This window comes from Equus quagga, chromosome 15 (assembly GCF_021613505.1).
Source record: "Equus quagga isolate Etosha38 chromosome 15, UCLA_HA_Equagga_1.0, whole genome shotgun sequence".
Lineage (NCBI taxonomy): Eukaryota > Metazoa > Chordata > Mammalia > Perissodactyla > Equidae > Equus > Equus quagga.
In genome coordinates, this window is record NC_060281.1 from 73,352,922 (window position 1) to 73,373,017 (window position 20,096).

At 44.6% G+C, this 20,096-nt stretch overlaps 1 protein-coding gene across 5 annotated transcripts in view; it reads right to left on the minus strand.

The window, feature by feature from the left end:
• The window catches only part of HECTD4 (HECT domain E3 ubiquitin protein ligase 4), a 183,327-nt gene that overhangs the window by 27,113 nt on the left and 136,118 nt on the right, over positions 1-20,096 (minus strand). For all 5 annotated transcript variants that reach the window (XM_046641289.1, XM_046641287.1, XM_046641288.1 and 2 more), the window contains exons 48-59: positions 19,961-20,040; positions 17,769-17,932; positions 16,845-17,082; positions 15,928-16,064; positions 15,331-15,457; positions 11,744-11,881; positions 10,079-10,215; positions 8,114-8,274; positions 3,699-3,880; positions 2,298-2,503; positions 1,610-1,740; positions 1,096-1,301 (exon numbers count right to left, since the gene is read on the minus strand). In XM_046641289.1, coding sequence (XP_046497245.1) covers positions 1,096-1,301; positions 1,610-1,740; positions 2,298-2,503; positions 3,699-3,880; positions 8,114-8,274; positions 10,079-10,215; positions 11,744-11,881; positions 15,331-15,457; positions 15,928-16,064; positions 16,845-17,082; positions 17,769-17,932; positions 19,961-20,040 — 1,907 coding nt within the window. The remainder of the gene's footprint in view (positions 1-1,095; positions 1,302-1,609; positions 1,741-2,297; positions 2,504-3,698; positions 3,881-8,113; positions 8,275-10,078; positions 10,216-11,743; positions 11,882-15,330; positions 15,458-15,927; positions 16,065-16,844; positions 17,083-17,768; positions 17,933-19,960; positions 20,041-20,096) is intronic.

Here is a 20,096-nt window from a genome sequence, read left to right on the forward strand (position 1 = left end):
CTGACTGTGACCAAAGCTGCCTATGGGCAGAGGACAAAGGCTCTGAGGCACCCCAACTGCCTGGTTGCAAGCCCTGGTCAGATGTAAGCCAGGAGGTCAGAGGTCTTTGGACAATTCAGAAGGAACATTATTGACTGGCCTGCACTTTGGGGTGAATGTTTACATAGTGATAATTGGGGAATGATAGGGAAGACAAGAGAGCTTCTGTTTTTTAACTATAGAGTTTAAAAAACAGCCGGTATAGGCAAAATACTATGGAAAAATAGACCCTCATGAAAAGAAATCATAAAGTTGTTTGGCAATGACCAAATCACTTAAGAAATCTCCTTTCATTTCCTAAAGATGCAATGTCTCCAGGACAGGGGTTACGGAGAAGCCAAGGGCCATTTTTTTCATGAAAGTTCAAATACATTTCCTAATCTTCTCTAGCAAACGTGTCCGTCTTTTCTCGTCAAACATGCCAAGGAAGGGCAGTGGAGGTCTCTGACTAGGTTTTCCTTTCCTGTGTGTTTACTCAGAAATCGTCAGCTGGCCCTGGTCTATAAAGCAGACAGTCAGCGGCAGCTTCAGGATCTACAGAGACAGAGCCCTCCTCTAAATCTAAAACCGCCAAGGTTTATCAAAGGATGCCAGGGAGACAATTACAATTGGGCTTCCCAGCCGGGCCACTGGGCTATTTACCACTTAGATGGGGAGCAGACGCTCACTGCAGCCTGTGCCCCGGGGGAGCCACATCACACCTGAGAGAATCTGGTTTTAATGAGAACTTGAGAAAAGGCAACTGGGATTATTACAGTTAAATGATGAGACTGCTCCATTCACACATTCTAAACAGCAGGTATCCCAGCACACGCCTGTGAAAGGAAAGGGAACGCCCACCACAGTCTGGGCAGCATCTGCCAGGCCTTCCCCAGGCAGGAAAGGGAGCTCTTTTAATCTATGGCCTCCAAAATACACTGCCCCAAGCAGTCCTGTTCTTTACTGATAGGAATTGGAACACATCAAGGTACCAAATCCTTTCTATCTTCAGAAAGAAGGAAAGTAGAGGATGACTTCAAGCTGTTCTTATTACCATGAGCTAATTCAGAGTCTTACCCAGTTTGATGTGGACCTTGTCCGTGGACAGGATCACAGAAGGGTACTGGTTGGTGGTGGGAGGAGGCGTGAGCCCCGTGTTGGCCGGAGACGCATCCCGCGGATAACAGACGGCCTCAATAAGGTTGAGCTGGCCATTTCGCTTCACTTTGTGGCCAAGCCCGTACACGAGCACTCGCGCCCACGGTGCCTTGTACAGAGAGGAGCTGAGGAGGAGGGATGAGCGTGAGGAGCGTCCAGCCACGCGTACCAGGGAGAGTCAACAACGCTTTGTCATGAGGAGAGTAAGTGAGAACTGGGCAAACGTTAAGTCATTTCTACCACATTTTAGAAGGTCAGTCTTTATAAAGACTAATTTCCAAAACATGGAAATATGGGAAGGACTGTAAATTATTTTCAAATATAGTACGCATTAAAGATTAAACACAATTTGAGTTTTTCTTCTGTCAATTTCACCATAACCTATTTTGCTTTTTTCTCCCCACCATGATCTTCTGGAGAACAGGCAACTTACTCTTTGCGGAATCCAGACTGACTTTCTTTGCAAGATACAACGACAAAAGCCGCCCCAGGGAAATTAACATCCATATTGATTTTGGACTCCGAAATTGGGAACTCTTCAGAGGGGAACTGCTCTGGTGCTGTCTGCAAAGAGAAATTTAACAAGGAAAGCCACAGGCTAAACACAGGAGAACATTTCATCTTCCCAGCTCCCAGGCGAAGGACAGAGCCCACGAAAACACTGTCATAGGTTCAGGAGGACAAGAAAGCCCTCTGGGAGGAAGGACACTACAGATGGGACAAGGCAGGAGCGCTTCAAAGAAAAGGAGACCAATGAGGAGGGAAGCTTCAGGAAGAAAGAGTCATTTTTGCAAGCCAATAAGACTTCCAATTAAAAACTGTAAGCCCCGGGGGCCAGCTGGTGGCATAGTGGTTAAGTTCACGCATTCCACTTCGGAGGCCCGGGGTTCATGGGTTTGGATCTGGGGTGCAGACCTTCACACTAGTAATCAAGCCATGCTATGGTGCTGTCCCACATACAAAGTAGAGGAAGACTGGCATGGATGTTAGCTCAGGGACAATCTTCCTCAAGCAAAAACAGGAAGATTGGCAACAGATATTAGCTCAGGGCTAATGTTACTCACCAAAAAAAAAAAAAAAAGGGAAAGCCTAATTCAGGGACATTAGAGCTTTAGATTTACCTGCAGGAAAGAGCAGATCTGTTTCGTCAGCTCCAAAAGGCTCTCCTCACCCTGGTGCAGGGTCCGTGTGATGGCCACGTTAAGCCACTCTCTCACCGTCTGGGAGCTGCCCTGGTAGAAGAGGTCCGTGGCCGAGCAGTTCTGGGAATGGATGCAATGCTGCAGAGACTGTGCCAGGAGGATCGAGCTGGAGCTGATGGTGCCGTCTGGGGACAGGAAAGAAAACCTAAGTTTACCAGAAGCACAGCTGCCAATGGCTGTGAGGTCCTAAGTGACAAACCATGAACCATCTGTCCAGGTAATCGGGATGGGTCAGCTTGGACGTATCGTCTTGGATACCAGACATTACCCATCAGATCCTGCATGGGGGCATTCAGGAGATCAGCGGTCTTTCAATTTTGGCTTTCTTTAAAGCAACAAAACTGTTTCCTAAAATAAAATCCTAAGTGGAGGCCCAGGTCTATTGAGCAGATAGAAGGGGAGCTGCTTGGATTCAGGAGTTCCCAGAGCCTGACCTCTTCAGCTGCCCTGGTCCACCCCGAGCCACGCCAAGGAACCACTAGCATGGCACAGAGTGGGGTTCATGAAGCTAGAGTTAGGTCATTAAGGCAAAGCTTCTTCCATAAGCACTTGAAAGCTTTCCAGGTATGTTTCAGAGCCAGTGGACCCAGGGGCTGGAATGGGCTGGCGGAGCCATAGCACATGCACACTGGCTGGGGCCCCAGGCTGTGAGATGCCCTCTAGGCTTAGAGTTCCACCTGCCATCTCACCTCTGCTCCCATCTTAGCTGCTGGGAGGTCAAGGGGAGCAGGCTAGAAGTGAAGGCGCCACAGGAAGACAGAAGGGGCCCCTCAGTCTTCAACTGGGCCAAGAGCAGATTCATCACTTAGTGTTCACCAGGGGAACAGACACCCAGCAGCGGGCCTCACCCCGGGGCCCCAAGGTTAGCAGACACGCACAAGGTGGCCCATCAGAACAGCTCCATCTCAAGTCACAGTGAATCAATTCGGTCTGCTTTGAAGGAGTTTGACGGCAGGAACATTTCCCTTTCTTTACAATGCCAGGGGGAATGTCTGTGGCAACAGAACAGTGGCTAGACTTCATGAATAAGACAGTTTTCCTTGATCCACAATTCATTTGGGAAGCTCAATGAATGCTTAAAAGATAATGACTGAAGTGAGTACTATAGTTTTCAAAGAGTGAGACAGCACTGCCAAGACAATCACAGCTCGTAGTGCGATCTGTCCATACTAATCTACAGGTACCGCGCTCGAATTTCTCCTCCCCTCACGTGGAGAACGAGTATACCAAGCACAGCTCCTGGCTGGGGCCTGGCTCACCCTTGGGCTCTTCCAGGCCAGAGCCAATCTCTGCAGCGAGGGTAGCAAAGCCAAGTTTTACCTGGGAGGGGAGGAGCGAGGAGCTGATTGGACAGCAGCTGCAGGTGCTCCAGCGTAATGTCCCGGACGGCAGGGATGTGGAAGAGGCGGGTAAACAAGTGAGGCAGTTTGGGGGCGAAGATATTGAGCAGGGCCATGCGGCAGTACAGCCTGGCCAGCGCAGCCTCACATCGCAGCAGCTCCCTGCAAGAAAAAAGGCAGGGGAGACACAATGAGCACTGACGCCCCGGCCTCCACATGGGACCAGGCTGCAGGCTTCTGAAAGGAAAGGATACATCTTAGGCTGTGCTTCTGGGCCCATGTTCTGTTCTCTAAGGGAGCCATTAGTACTTTAAACAAAAACCCACAGTTAGTTAGGTTTGGATTTTCTCAAGTCAAAAATCACTGTGGAAAAAGAACGAAAATAGATGTTGACACAAAAACTTACACGTCTGTTCACAGCAGTATTATTCACAGTAGCCAAGAAGTGGAAACAACCCAAATGTCCATCAACTGATGAATGGCAAATCTATACAACAGAATATTATTCAGCAATAAAAAGGAACGAAGTACTGATACATGCTACAACATGGATGAATCTTGAAGACATTATGCCATGCAAAAAAAGCGAGACACAAAGAGCCACACAGTATATGATTCCATTCATAGGGATTGTCCAGAATTAAGCAAATCCACAGAAAGAGAAAATAGATTGGTGGTTGAGCTAGGGGACGGGAGAATGGGAACTCACTACTAATGGGTATGGGATTTCTTTTTGGGGTGATGAAAATGTTCTAAAATTGATTGTGTTGATGGTTGCACAACTTTATGAATAGACTAAAAACCACTGATTTATATATTTTAAATGAGTGAATTGTATGGTATGTGAATTTTATCTCAAGAAAGCTATTATAAAAAAGCTCATTGTGAGCACTCTTTATGTGATGAATTTATGAAGTGACTGGCATTGAACTTGAATAACAGCTCATTAGTGACTAAACAGGTCTCATTTAGAACTACATCTCTTGGTAAAGAATCTAATCTAGCTAACACTAAGCACAGGGGAGGCTCCCTGTGTTTACTAGCGAATCCCCATGATTACGAATCTGCCTGGTGTTCAGCACGTAACTAAAGGCCGGTCAGACGCAGCCCTCCTGTCTCCATACAGTCTAGGTCTATAACCCACCCAGAGTCAACAGGGGTCATCTGGTAACTGCTGACTGACCGGAATTAAATTTAACGCTGGTCCGTCATCACTCAGATTTGGGTGTAACGGCAATTAAAGAAACAACAACCCAACGTATATCACCTGATGAGTCTGTAGAGCTATGAAGTGAAGATAAAAAAGAAAACAGCGAAGATGCTGCATTTTAGGTGCTTTCTCATCTCCACCAGCTGGCACAGGTCGTGGGACCCGGGCAACAAAACAGATGAGGTCTGAGTATGACAGCTGGAAGCCCTTCAGACTCCCCACAGTCCTCTCCTCAGATTTCAAAGGCGGAAGTTGCCAGGACGAGGCTGGAACAATGCTCTGGGTTGGGTGCCTCTGAAGCTACTGCTGACGAGGCCTCTCCTAGACCCTTTGTTTTTCTAAGTTCTCTCTCAAACTCACATGAGTGCTTTGGACAACGTAGACCTCCATACTAGGACCAGAAATCCAGTCACTTTATTGATCCAACAAACCTGGATAGCATGTTTCATATTTCCCCAATATCGAGATCACTGTATTAATCCTGAGAATAAACGCCCACAACTGTAGCCTGATCGTAACTCTACAAAGCACTTTCTTGCCTTTTCTCTGAGCTGCTAGTCCCCAGTCAATAGGTTTCGTCTAGCAGAGACACTTCCTAAAAATACCAAAGACAGTAAATAAAGCTTTAAGAGCTTTTTTAAGGAAGATTACCTCTGAGCTAACTACTGCCAATCCTCCTCTTTTTGCTGAGGAAGACTGGCCCTGACCTAACATCAGTGCCCATCTTCCTCTACTTTATATGTGGGATGCCTACCACAGCATGGCTTTTGCCAAGCAGTGCCATGTCCACACCCGGGATCTGAACCAGCGAACCCTGGGCCGCCGAGAAGCAGAACATGTGAACTTAACCGCTGTGCCACCGGGCCGGCCCTTTTAATAGTATTGTGCTGATATCCAAGCATATGTGTTGGGGAACTCTTTTCAACAAATATTTAGTCTAGAATGTGAGCCAGGGTCCAGATTAGGCACTGGGGGCTCCAGGAAAGAATCAAAGTCTCTTCTTTTGGAAGCTTATTTTCTAGTGGGAGGAGACACACAAATTAAAATAAAAAAAAAAAAGCAAAAATGTCAGGTCCTGGAAGAGAAAATACAGTATTACGACAAGATGTGACTGCTTGCTTATTTCAGATTAGATGGTGAGGTAAGCCCATTTTGAAAAGGTGACATATTCATTGAGATCTGAATGATAAGAATGAGACAGCCATGCAATCTGGGCAAAGCATTCCAGGCAGAGGGAACAGCATACACAGGGACGCTGAGGAGGAAACAAGCTTCGTGTGTGAGAAAAACAGAAAGGCCAGCACTGCGGAAGGCGAGCACGCTGGAGAAGCAGAGACTCAGGCGCACGCAGGGTTTCCTGAGCCAGGGTGAGGGTTTGGATTCTACTCCAAGAGAAATGGGAGCCCATGAGAAGGTCGGAACTGCAGGAGAGAGGCAAGTGATCTGATTTATGCTTCTAAAGATCACTTTGACTGCTGTGGGGTGAAGAGAGAGCTGAGGCCTAGACTAGTGTGGTGGCGGCAGAAATGCAGAGAAGCAGACAGACTATGGACATATTTTGGAGGAAGAGTCAACAGGACTTGCTGACAGGTTACACAAGATAACAAGGAGAAAGGATGACTCGTGGTGCCCCTTACAGATACGGAAAGACCAGTGAAGGAGGGGTTTTGGGGAAAATCCAGATTCCACTTCACATGCTACATTTTAGGGGCCTATCAGATTACCTGTGAGTAAAGAGTCAACAAAACCCTTGTTGACTACCTACAAAGGAATCGATTTTGGTTAACTTGTTTCAGCCCTGTCCTTTTGAAAACCTGACAAAAGTAGACTATCAGCAACATTACCAGGCACATCGCTTACGGTTAAAATGACTCCTAACTGGCAAGCTGCATGTGGACTGGGATGATTTACAAAAGATACTGGCTTCTATTTGGGACACGGGGCTGCTCAGACACCATGTGCACATTGCCGTGTGAAGCCTAGCCCTCACACCGGGCTTGTCATTTGGGTGGGTGGGGTAAGAGAATAGTCCCTGAGCTTCTGTGTGGACAACTATGATGACTCCTGCTGAAAAAACACGCCTGACATCACCTGTGGCACACCATGCTGCCCATCCTGTATCTTTCTGAGTGAAGCTAACGTCAAGTGTGGCCTTTTTTGGTCTTGTGAATTTGATTGTGAAGTTCAACTTCACACCACCTCACACAGGGTGACACAACATCTGAGAGGAGATGGCAAGCAGGCAGTTGGATATGTGTTTCGGGAATTCCAGCGAGAGGTCTAAGCTGGAGATACACTCAAGTTGGTTCAAAATTGACAATATAATGAGAAATTGTGATGCTAATGGATGAACAGTACGAAAATTGTTTATGGAAACCTTTATTAGAGAAGTCCATTTATTATATATTCCCCTGAAATGTTCCAAGAATTTTTAAGACCAAAAGAAACAATTCATAGGTGCATGTGATGGAATTTGCCAGATCTTTAGGTTTTAACCCACTGAGGGCAGGCACGTGTTCCCTTAGAGACCCCAGCACAGTGCTAGGCACAAGGCAGGCACTCAAGGAAACCTCGTTAGCTTCACAGAGAAATGAGCTGACTGCTCACACAGTGCCTGGACAGCCTCTTAGTTATCTCTCTTTTTTTTCCCCTACCCATTTCACTCATTTTATGGATTTAGGTCAAACGTGACTTTTAAAAAACACTTCTCTGTATGGAAATTTTCCAACACATACAAAAATGCAGAGAAGGATATAACAAACTCAACGCACCCATGATCTGGTTTTAACAATTATCCACGCTTCCTTTTTTTTGTTAAGGTCACACTGGTTTATAACAGTAAATAAATTTCAGGTGTACATCATTATATTTCAACTTCCGTACAGACTGCATCTCTTCTTGACTTGCTTTACTCTTCATAATTTTCCACATTCTTCAAATCTCCAGCTACCCCTCAACCCCGCCCCCCAACTCACAGCACAGTGCCTGTGGCATAGGCCAAGGGACACTGGATCCCCAAATTTTTCTTCCCAACTCCTGCAATTCTGCTGTTATCTTTACTAGCTACCTTCTCTCTCTCTCTCAGCTCTGAAGGAGAAGCTTTCCCGTCAACAATGAACAGCATGTGTGGTAAAACACAGTAAGTGGATTTCTGTGACCCACTAGAAAGAAGGGCTCAACTTTACCTGTGAATTTGAAGGTTGGTATTGTCCAATGTGACCAGCCCATTGGTGGCAGTCCTTCGGTAGCCTGCTGGGGGCCTTTCCAACATATCAATAGGATACCAGTATCGGACCAGCACACCCTCACTTCGTAGGTATGTTTCTACCTGCACCAATTCATTTACCTACAATAGCAAAAGGAAACGTCTATTTGTTTTTTTGAGCACTGATTTTTTCCCCAAGTTTGTTTGTTTTTTTGAGGAAGATTAGCTCTGAGCTAACATCTGCTGCCAATCCTCCTCTTTTTGCTGAGGAAGACTGGCCCTGAGTTAACATCCATGCCCATCTTCCTCTACTTTATATGTGGGACGCCTGCCACAGCATGGCTTGCCACGTGGTGCCATGTCCGCACCCGGGATCTGAACCGGCAAACCCTGGGTGGCCGAAGCAGAACGTGCGCACTTAACCGCTGCGTCACCGAGCCGGCCCCTCCCCAAGTTTTAATATACATATGTATGTACATAAAACCAAAGGTTTATAGCAATAAATGATAGTTTCATCTCATTGACTGAGTCTAAAGTTCAAAGACATCTGGTTAGTACTGACAGTGTGTTTAGTTTTTTCATTCCAGGTGGCAAATTTTAATTGGTACAATAAATTGAAGAACTTCCATGTAATCATGAGTTAGAAATTTAAAGAGAATTACACTATGTTTCAGTAAGAGTTCAACACACAATGTAGCCAGGTAAAATTTATGTCCATTCTTTTTATGTTAATAATTCTGTAAAAAGCTGGGAATATGTCTGATAGCTCTATTTTATTACTAGGAAAATAAAAAGTAAGCTCATGCATATGCATTCTGAATTCAAATACCAATGTAATTTTTATTTAGGGATTATTATAAACATAAAGGGAATCAAACTACTTGAGAAATAAAAGAATTACTACTTAAACAAAATTTCTATTTTTCTAATTTTTAATTTCACACATTTCCATTGCTAACAAAATATTGTCAGTTATATACTTTCTGATAACCAGCAATCAGAAGTTTGTATCAGAAGGCGCTGGGACATTAACAGCATTACTGATGGAATTTTCTACTTGAAAGTTCATTTTAGTAAACTACTAGCCAATAACCTCTTTTAAAAATGTAATGATTTAAATTAGGTTCTGGTAAAATGGAGTCAGTTGAAGACGTAAACCTTTCCATTTCAAAGCATTACTGGTACCTAACATTATCTGCATCTGTCTCTCATCAATGTGGTAGATAAATACTTCTTAATCAGAGATGCCTAGGCTTGCACTGTGTTATTTCGTCCATTTTTCTTGCATGGGAACTTCTTAAATGAAGCACATGCATGCAACCTTAGGGTAATGCTGTCATGGCTTTCAAATAGGACGCTGTTTTCAAAAGAAAGCTTCATCTTTGCCTCACTCAGTCTCTTCTGTTCCTTCTCCTCTGCCCCTGCCCAACCCCAAAGCCACACTGAGCCCTATGAGAGGGCTCTGCAAACTGGAGACAAAAACTACTGATCTAGTTTAATACACTCATTTTACATATAGCGAAACCGAGGCTGAGAAACCCAGTGAGAAGTGTGATCAAAATCACAAAACTATTTCTTTGATTTGAGTCTGTATGACAATCACGACAGTGATAGATCATCCATTCATCAAGGACAACGAGAGAGTTTTCCCTTAGAACTTGGGTAGAAATAACGTCGGGACAGTTCGAACATGGTTGACAGCAAACAATGGCAGAGGCAGCATGGGCTGAAGGAGCTGACAGCACTGAGAGTTAAGAGCCTCTATCCATCATCAGCCCTGCTCTGGGCCCATGAGAAAATCTCAGGCAAGTCATTCGGCATGACAGCACTTAGCCTGGTTTCTTCATCCCTAATTTGAAGAGGAATCCATCTGTATAATGACTTCTTAAGATGCTTGGAGTCTGGGCATGAAAGTCTCAGGGCAAATAAAAGGCTATTCACTCACTGAATCAACATCTAAGACGACTCCATGAAGCCCAAAGGTTTTCAGCATCCCTCTGATGGCAAATTTTGGCAGAGCGGTTCCAACAGTACTGCTGGCTACGTTATTGCTGTCCGGAGAACGAGTTACTACCGTGAGACCTGAGGAGGGTAGAGGGAGAAGTGTTTTCAGAAGCAAGCGCTAAAATAGCTCTACAGCATTTAACAATACCCTCTAAGTTTAGTTAAACCAAAAAGAAAGAAAGCTCAGTCTGGAAGATAACACAACAAAAAGTTCTAAGAACTCTCACAATTCAACAATAAAAAGACAAATAAGCCAATTAAAAAATGGGCAAAGGATTTGAATAGACATTTCTCCAAGAGAAGTGAAAAGACACACACGAAAAGATGTTCAACATCATTAGTCATTAGGGAAATGCAAGTCAAAGGCATAATGAGACACCACTTCACACCCACTAGGATGGCTATAAGCAAAAAGACAGACCATACTGAGTATTGGTGAGGATGTGGAGACATTGGAACCCTCAGACTCTACTCTGCTGGTGGGAATGTAAAGTGGTGTAATCGCTTTGAAAAACAATCTGGCAGTTCCTCAAAAAGTTAAGCAAAGTTGCCATATGACTCAGCAATTCCACTCCTACCTATACACCCCAAAGAAATGAAAACACATGTCCACACAAAGGCTTGTATTCAAATGTTCACAGCAGCATTATGCATAATAGCCAAAAGGTAGAAACAAACCAAGTGCCCATCAATTGATGAGTGGATAAACAAAATGGAGTATTATCCATACAATGGAATATTATTTTGCCATAAAAAAGAATGAAGTACCAACATGTGCTATGACATGGACGAACTTGAAAAATTATGCCACGTGAAAGAGGCCAGACACAAAAGAATCAAAAGTTATTTGAAATTTCCAAAATAGGCAAATCTAGAGAGACAGAAAGTAGATTAATGGTTGCTAAAGAGAGGGAGAAATGGGGAGTGGTGAAGTACAAAATTTCTTTGGGGGAGATGAAAATGTACTGGAATTAGAAGCAATGGTTTAATGGTTGCACAACTTTGGGAATATACTAAAAACTGCTGAATTCTGCACTTTAAAAGGGTGAAGGTTATGGTATATGAATTACATCTTTAAAAAAAGTGAATATATATTCCTGCCCCTGCCCACAATATTCTGATATTTTTGAGAAGATTAATAATGAGTAGTAAATTATCTTTTTTGTGCTTTTCTATATTTTCATTTGCTCAAAATATGTGATAGATTTTTAATCAAAAGAATAAACCCATTCCCTTAAAATTCTTAAAAGCACAGTCCAACCACATAGTCATGGTTTACTAGCTCAGCAGCCAGGACTAAGCCTGAGGGGCATATCTGGAGTCCTCCGCCCACGTCCCACTTCTCTTCTCTACAAGTGCCCTGTCTCACCCTGCTCATGTTAGTGAGTTATGGGAATGTGCCAGAGGCTAGAGAAGCATGTACTTGTGCCCCACCAGGCAGCTTTAGGGCCTCATATGGGAGAGCCTAGAAGAGGTCACATCATTCAGAGTAAGGAGAGTCACCCTAGGAGAGCCAGTAGCTGCTTGGCTCAAATGTAAGCTGGGGAAAACTCAACTTCTCATTGCATAGGAAGTCTCACAGATGAAGTAAGGGGCAAAGCAAAACCTTTTCGAACTTTATCAATTGTGAACTTGTTTGCTTCGTCTTTAATGTCTTCAATGGTGGGAAGATAAAGGTCTCTTGGGATGCCACCGTTCTCCTCGTAGAGGAACTCAACCGTCTGTCGGGCAATATCCACCATGCCTAAAAAATATAAGCGCACTGGTGACCCTCCCAAGAGTACACGATCTGCACATCAACCACGGCGCGGACTTCTACAAGAATGAAGAGACGGGACGCTCTCAAACAGCGTTTGTGGGAGTACATAGCCTGTTGGGGAAGGTAATCACGCAGTGTCTCCCCCTCGGAAACACAAGCACGAACGTGGAAAGGTGCAAGAACACTCCCTGCAGCACTGCTGGGAGACATAACTAAAAAGTGGAAACAGTGAGAGTATTCGTTAATACAGAATGGTTAAAAATGACGGTACATTATGATGCAGTCACTTCATTTTAGCTAAGTCAAAAGAACAAACCATAGGACAGATGGAGAGTGAGAAGAAAGTGACAGCAACATTCCTTTCTTACTTTCTGCATCTTTTGTACTGTTTGACTTTTACATGTTCCCTGTTTAAGAGAGACGGACAGCTACATCAACCTCTTCTATCTTGGCCTGGAAATCGCTCTGTTCCTCCTTCCCAGAAGGAGAATGCACCACTATGTTCAACAGCAACAGCCACTATTAATTAATAAACCAAATAAATGTCCAAAGCCCTGAAGGAAACAGCCTGTGGGGAGTACCGAGGTGGGTGCCACGGCCCCCGCTGCTGCCGCCGCCAGAGCTCCCACATTGCTCAAGGAGTTGTGGGTAAAAAACGAGCGCTGACAGCTTCTGCTTTCAAACAAGGCTTATCTCCACCACAATTATCTACCATTCCTTTATTTGCTGCCCTTGCTGTAATGAAAAGGCACAGCAATTTTCTGAGCACAGTTTTCTTACAAGGGGGCTACAATTAAAGAAAGAAGTGAAAGAATAAACAAGAAATGTGGCCTGATGTTAGAAGATTGTGGAAAAATAATCTTTGTGACACTTTCCAAAGAAATAGAGGGGAGGAGAAAAAATATTCTGCTGTTTACTAAGTAAGGATCCGGGAACATGGGGAAAATACGAAATTAAACCACGCACAGCACAGGGAGGGTTTCATTAACGTTCCTTGGGGGACCTGATGGCAGGAGGCAGACCCACCCTCACAGGAGGTGGTCCTTTGGGCACCACGGGCCATCTCCCTATCCTCCCTTCAGCCCCTGCTACCGCTATACTGAAGGAGGTCGTATTTGAAAGGCAAATGTTCTACGTCTAAATTAATACAGTCCAGATGATGGGCCACGGCCACAAGGATGGATCCCAAGGGAATGCCTTGGCAAGATGTGTGCCAGGGGCCGCAGGTACTGCTGGGGGAGGCAGGAGGCCAGGAGCCACCTTTAGATAATCGTTTTCCATGTGCTGTCCACACTTTTCTTCCTCTGAACTGGGAGCAGAGGAGGAGGAGGCACACTTGGCCACAGACACTCCAGATGGCTCTGGGACCAAACGGTAAAAGAGAAGAAAAAGAAATCCTAATTTAAGCAGAACTTACGTGAAAATACAGGCACAGCAACCAATGATCATGTGCAAGAGCTTTCCACCTCGATACTGTACAGTCTCTTTCCCCCTTTCTTACTGTCTCCAAAGCAGTGAGCAGCACCACTCTCCCTGAGCACACAGTGCTTCCTATTTCTAAACTCATGCCTGCTTTTGCAGAGCTAGCCCCAGTTTCAGCTTAACACCATGTTAGATTGGGCTACTCTGGCCACACAACCTGTGGCCTCCTGACCTGCCTGTGGCACAGCCCTCACCACAGTGCACTCTGTTGTTTCATTACCTGTGTCCCCCAAGGAGGGAGGTTCTGAGAGAAGGGACCACCCTGTCTTCTTCACAGAAGATTCCTTATGCCCTAGCACAGGGCCTGACAGCTGGGAGGTACTTGTTGACTGTAGGACTTGAACAGCTGAATGAAAGCAAATGAAACAGAGCCTGCTCACTCTGCAAATCAGGGACCTGCGCTGCTGCTTCCAGGCCAGCAGGAAGGAACCTGACTTTACCATTAGGAAGTGAAGGCCGTCTGAAAAAAGGATCTGTTCTGCAACCTGATAGAACGCCAAAAGGGCATTTTCTTTGAACTTAAACGGAGAGGAACAAATCATCTTTTTATTTCTAGGATCTACTATATCAGATTATGCTGCTCCTTTGCTTAAAACCTCCCAAAGGCTTCCCATCCTACACAGAACAAAATCCACAGCCCTTGCCAAGCCCGACGCTTCCTCCGCTCCCTCACATCTCATTTCCTGCTGCTCCTCCCTAACCCCCTCCCTCCTTCAGCTACACTGGCTTGGCCTTATTGCTGTTCCCCCAACCACCCAAGCTCACTCCCACCTGAGGATCTTCCTAAGGTTGCTCCCTCTGCCTGAAACTCTTAAGAGAGAAGAAAAGAGAAGAATATTAATTATCCTCCCTGGAATTTGGGTCAGCAGCTGAAACAAGGCTCTGATAAGAGCAGGAAGGAATCACATCACGTCATAGGATGTGTGGATTTTCCCACAGGTTAAGTACAAACAAGATCATTCCACTCTTATAGGTCTTAGCTTTGGGGATAGAAAGCATGAAAGAAAAGAAAGAAAGAAGTAAACAAATAAATAAATAAAACCCCCACAAAAATACATACTAATGAGTCCTGGCACCAATATGAGAAAAAGGAATTACTCATCTGTCACTAGAAATCTGGGACTTATAAGTTGGTCAAGGAACAAAGGTCTTTTGGTGGCTTTTCTCATTATCTGGTCCTAGTGTCAGTCACAACACAAGCTAAAAGAGGAGAAAGACTGCTGACACAGGGACAAAAACTAAACTCCTTATACCACCTCAGACTGCCACGATGTTGGGAAAAGGCATTGCTGCATCTCAAAAAAGTAGGTATTTCACAAGATCAGGAAAAGCCTTAAAACAGAGATCAGTTATCTTCACTTAAGACTCACTAACAGTCCACTGTCTGGGGTCAAACTGTGTTTATTTTGCTGGAGAAACTGTGGTCATTGGGAGAAAAAGCTCACCATCATCATGATCACTGTGATATTTAGGACTATATTCACTGAATACTTACTGTATGCCGGGTACTGTTCTTAGGAGCCTCACCTGTAGTAACTCATTTATTTCTCACATACATGAGTTGGTTAACATTACTGATTCCATTTCAAGGGTGAGGAAAGCCCAGAAAGGTTAAGTAACTTTCCCAAAGTCACAACGCTGGTAAATAGCACAGCTGTGACTTCAGAGACCAAATTATTTAACCACCAGACCACCCAACTTCCCAATATAACCATCCCAGCTTCATTTCAGCAGCCCATCAATGCAAAACTCTGACTTAAACTGACAAGCAAAGAAAAGTCTGGCAATGAAAGCAAAAGACTGCAGAGTTCAAACAGGCACAGGTGGAAGACACTGTTAGGTCTGGCCCAACTTTAGACGAGCCCCTTCCCTAATTCACAGCCTGAGTTTCATCTAAACACATCTCTTCAAGTCCTGAAGGGAGTGCTTCAGGAGAACATAAAGCACCAGACCTAGCTGTAACGCGCCCTTTATCTGGTCCAGGCCTGATTTCCGTTCTGCTTCATTGCGGAAGCGTCTTCGGATAGTAGGAAAAACCTTGGTCTCCCATGCTTTCACCAGCAGGGCGTAGTGGTCCTCCTGGAAGGAGAAGGGAGACTCAGGAACAGAGAAGGAACTCCGTGCGCAGGCATCAGTCCTTCCCTAACTTACAGCTCTCATCCCACTCAAATGCTAGTAATAGAAATACTCCCTGTGAACCACCCAATTAAATACACCCTCAGATGCCAGGGGAGGCAACAGCTGGGCTGGGGCAAGCTCTTCCTTTCCGTTTAAAGCCATATAAGCATTTCACATGATCTCCAACTTATTCCTGAATTATTATCAAAGTTCTTCATTTCTCCAACACCCAACTCAATACTGGGCAAAGGAGCCCAACGGATATCACTACTGAAGTGTGGGTTAGAAAATGAACACTCCAGAGTCGCTGTTCAAACACAGTGACATAACTGAAAGTATAACAACTCCAGCCTTGCACACTCAGATCAAAATCATTCCTTGTGGCTTGTCCTGGTCACCAGGGTGCTAAGCAGATGCTGCGGGTCTCTCACCTGTGGGATGTCATCATCATCGTCGTCATCACTCTCATCATCTGCAATGGGAGGAGGGTGAGGGTCTGGGCCAGAGGTGATGAAATTCTCATAGCTGAGCTCTACTTTGTAATGACAGGAAGTGTCACTGTCATATTCTGTAACAAAGCACAATGATAGTGAATTCTAAGCAAGAGCAGTCTGAAAAATCATGAACTTCTCACTCTTGACAAATCAGATTCTCTTAATTTGTATGACAGAAGGACTCCTAGTACTTGGAGGGATTTTAAGGCTCAGAGCCAAGGAATAACTAATCATTTATAATTACTCTGAATCCCACAGCAGTTTTTATGGGTGTAATTCCTTCAACTCAGAGAAGAATTTAGAAAGTTCTTCATCATGAGAAAGAATTAAAGACTCTTAAAACAGTCTGCAAACCAGTATCCCAAGGGCCAAATATGGCCTGCAGATATTTCTGGCTCAGGAAGCGCAGTCTCATTCAATTTGATTATGAAATTTCTCAAACAATCAGGGAGGCTTCTTAGTGCATACCAATACATCCACCACCCGGACTCCCAGTTAGCATTTTACTATTATGACCTCAATTTTAAAACAGTTTAAAAAATGATCAACATTTTAAAAGTAGGAGATTTCATATAAAATTCTGGGGTTTTCAACTGTCTTATAAAGAGTGCACAATCTTTTGGGCTTCCATTTCCTTGTGGCAGTGTTCCACCGGCACTGAGTAGCGGCAGGCTTCCTGTATGTGGGGAATGTACTTTCCAGTCTGCCATGCGTCCTCCCGCTCCCCATTTTCTTCCACTGGGCCTGTTACCGGATTCCCGGTGGGCACTAGAGTGTGCCCAAGTTTAAAGGGATTTCCAGATTCAACATTCACATTTCCAGGAAGCAGTAGGCCATGGGAGGAGGTGGCTTACGTTGCTGAGCAGTGGCCACAGCAGCAATCCGGCATGGTGGCCCATGAGTGCCCGGGTCTGATGCAATACTGGTGCCAGCATCATTGTCACTGTCAGATGCCATGGCAAAGGGCAGGGCCTCGAAGTTAGCGCTGATCTCTTCTGCCAAGTCGGTGCACAGGTCAGCGGCGTTGCGGTGGGCCTGCCCTTCGGCATAGGCAAACGGGCGGGAGCCAAAGTTAGCACGAGTCTTGGTGTTCTGGAAAGGAGATCAAATAAAGGCTCTGAAAGGACTTCTGTTTATTTATTTATTTATCTATCTATCTATTTTCAACACCCGGAGGCAAACTTCACTAAGCATCAAACACTAAGCACTAAGCGTCAGAAGCACGGCCCCAGCTATGGGGCAGCACGTGAGACCAGGCAGAGGGCTGGCGTACCTGTAGCACAGGCACACGGAGCTCCGCACGAGCCCGCCCCACCTGCCGCCCCTCACCTCCCATTCTCATGCTCTCTGCTACTCACACACAGTGACCTGCCTTGTTTCCAACACTGTTCCTTTCTACCTCATGCCACTGCACACGCTATCCCTCACCTGGAACATTCTTTCCTCCAGTTCTGCCTAGTTGAGACCAGTTAATACTCCAGACCTGGCTCAAACATCACTTGTTCAGGGTAACGCAGACGTGATCAGATTTGTCTGGTACTTGCTTCCATTAAGTCCACAATTTCCAACCAGACTGTGATGGTTAACTTTATGCAGCTTGACTGGCCATGGGATGCCAGATTAAACATTATTTCTGGGGGTGTCTATGAGGGTGTTTCTGGATGAGCTGAGCCTTTGAATCGGTGGACTCAGTAAAGGAGACTGCCCTCCCCAGTGTGGGTGAGCATCATCCACTTTACCAAGGAGAATTTGTTTTCCTTCCCAACAAGATAACCTGCCTTTTTCTGAATGTGAACCACAGGCCACATCCCACCAGAGACGTCTTCGAGATACGGAGAGAGGCGCTGCCCGCAGTATGTGAAGTACACCCGGCCCTTGGCTGGCTGCCCTGGAGGAGGCGGGGTCCCCTCGGTTCTCTCCCAGCCAATTCCTGCCACGTCACCTATGCCAGAGAGCAGGAAGCAAACAACACTTTTTTCCCCTTTTATTGACTCTTAAATAAACTTCCAAATTGCAATCAGTGTCACAAGGGCACATATCATTGACTATCTTTGTTTTTATTTATTTATGCCATCAGTTACATCTGACAAAGACATGAAGTAACACTGTATTTAAGTAAATATAACATAACACAACATAAATAAATAATTTTAAAAAGAGAAGTCAGAAACTATTTAGAAGAAGAAAGATGCCTAGTGTCTGAGTTATTACCACAATTACACACTGAATTTAGCCTTTATTGTCCTGGCAGCCAAGACAAAAAGGGAAAACATTGGGTATGATTCTTTAAATAGAGGAATATAAGTTTTCCTCTTTTGATCAATGGAGGATTACTTATGGCATAAAGGTAAAAAGGTAACATTTTCTCAGTAAGTTTGTGGAAGATTTAGAAGTGGTCTTAAAACTATAATTTAAACTTCAATCCACAATGTAAACTAAAGGTACACCATTAAATCACATTATCTCCCCTAACTTACATGTATTTAAGGCATTTTGGCAAGAAGCTAAGATAACACAAGATAAGCTGCTTTCTGCTGAGGTGACAAGATACTGAGATAGAACTTACAGGACCAAGAGGAACATGTCCCCTATATTAGCATTCTTAAACGGGCTGCTCAGGCCAGCTGCTAACATACGTCTATCCACTGTAAACTCTCCAGTAAGTGTATGCAGCTCCGTGACTCTGTTCTGAGCTGAGAGTCTCACATGCTTTAGTCTCATACCACTAACATGGGCTTCCCAAGGCCCGGGGACCTGTCATGGTTCAATGAGCATCTGCTGATGAATGGACACCGAAAGTGTTCGTATAGAGGCTGAGATTCTGTTGTTTGAAAAAGTAAGTTCCTGACTCCCACAAAGAAACATTAAGAAGAGCGGAGCATGTGTGCCTGAGGTCCAGTCCAAAATTTTTTGAAAAGCCAAAATGTGATCAAACAAAACAACAAATGACAGCAGCAAACAAATAAAAACCCAGAATATGTTTCCCCTGCCCTCCCCACATCCCCCTTTTGTGCTTAAAGCACTTAAGTAAGTACTCAGCTGAGATGTCAGAGTTATACTCCACAAAGTAAGAGAGAAATAACTTTGCCAGGAAATTATTTCCAAGTCACAACTTGGCCACAACTGAAAACACTACACTCTCTGGAAAAGTGCAATTTAACAAGCAGGTCCATTGAGAACAGTGATGGTACAATTACTCCCAGTCATAAGGCGTTATCCATTACACCGAGTGACTCAGTATGTCCCATCTAAGCATCGCAGATCACCTATCACATAAAACAATTTCAGTTTTATCAGAGATTATGTTAAGATGTACTGTCTGAAAATAAGTAACCACCATGTTTGGCTGCTTCTAATGTCAAGAGGACAATGCCTTTATTTTGTTGCTACTACTGGAGCAGGAAGGACTGATCCCAATTTATCTACTATACAGATCGAATTACTTATACAAAGGCTCTAGAAAGGAGGGGAAAAAGAAGGATTTTGTTTTTAATCGGATTGACTGTGTGACTATCTATGAAACATCTGGGCAGAATATCTGTTGAAGCTGGACCAGATGTTTGGGCTACCAAGAGCACAGTCCACAGCGCGCACCTACTGACAATGCATTTCCTGAGTACCTCACAGCTAGTGGCAGAGTTCTCTGGTTTTGAAGCAACGTATCTGCTCATCAATGAAAAGCTGATGAAAGACCAAACTTCAGAGAGAAGCAAAATCTCAGATTTTTTTAATAATGAAGGAATTAAAGTCAATGTGACTTCTAAACTACCAAAGGGAGGCTCTAAATGATAACGGCCTCACAAAATGAGAGTCTGGTGTAATCTAGGGGACAGCAAGTGACAAGTACTTGGTTTTCACTAACAGACAAATTGCTCATTCCCAGTGCTTTTATGTAAATTTAACCTATTTAAACCAAAACCTGGGAACAACAGAAATACACAGGGTAAAAAAAAGGTTCCACCATACTCACCAGGAGACAGTGTCACGTCCAAGCGAACGCTCTTCCACTGTAATAAACTGGAGCCATTGTAGTGCACAGCTCGGCCATTGCTAGGAAAAGACCAAGGGAAGTCAAAGACAAGGCTAATCGGCCAACACACAGGCAG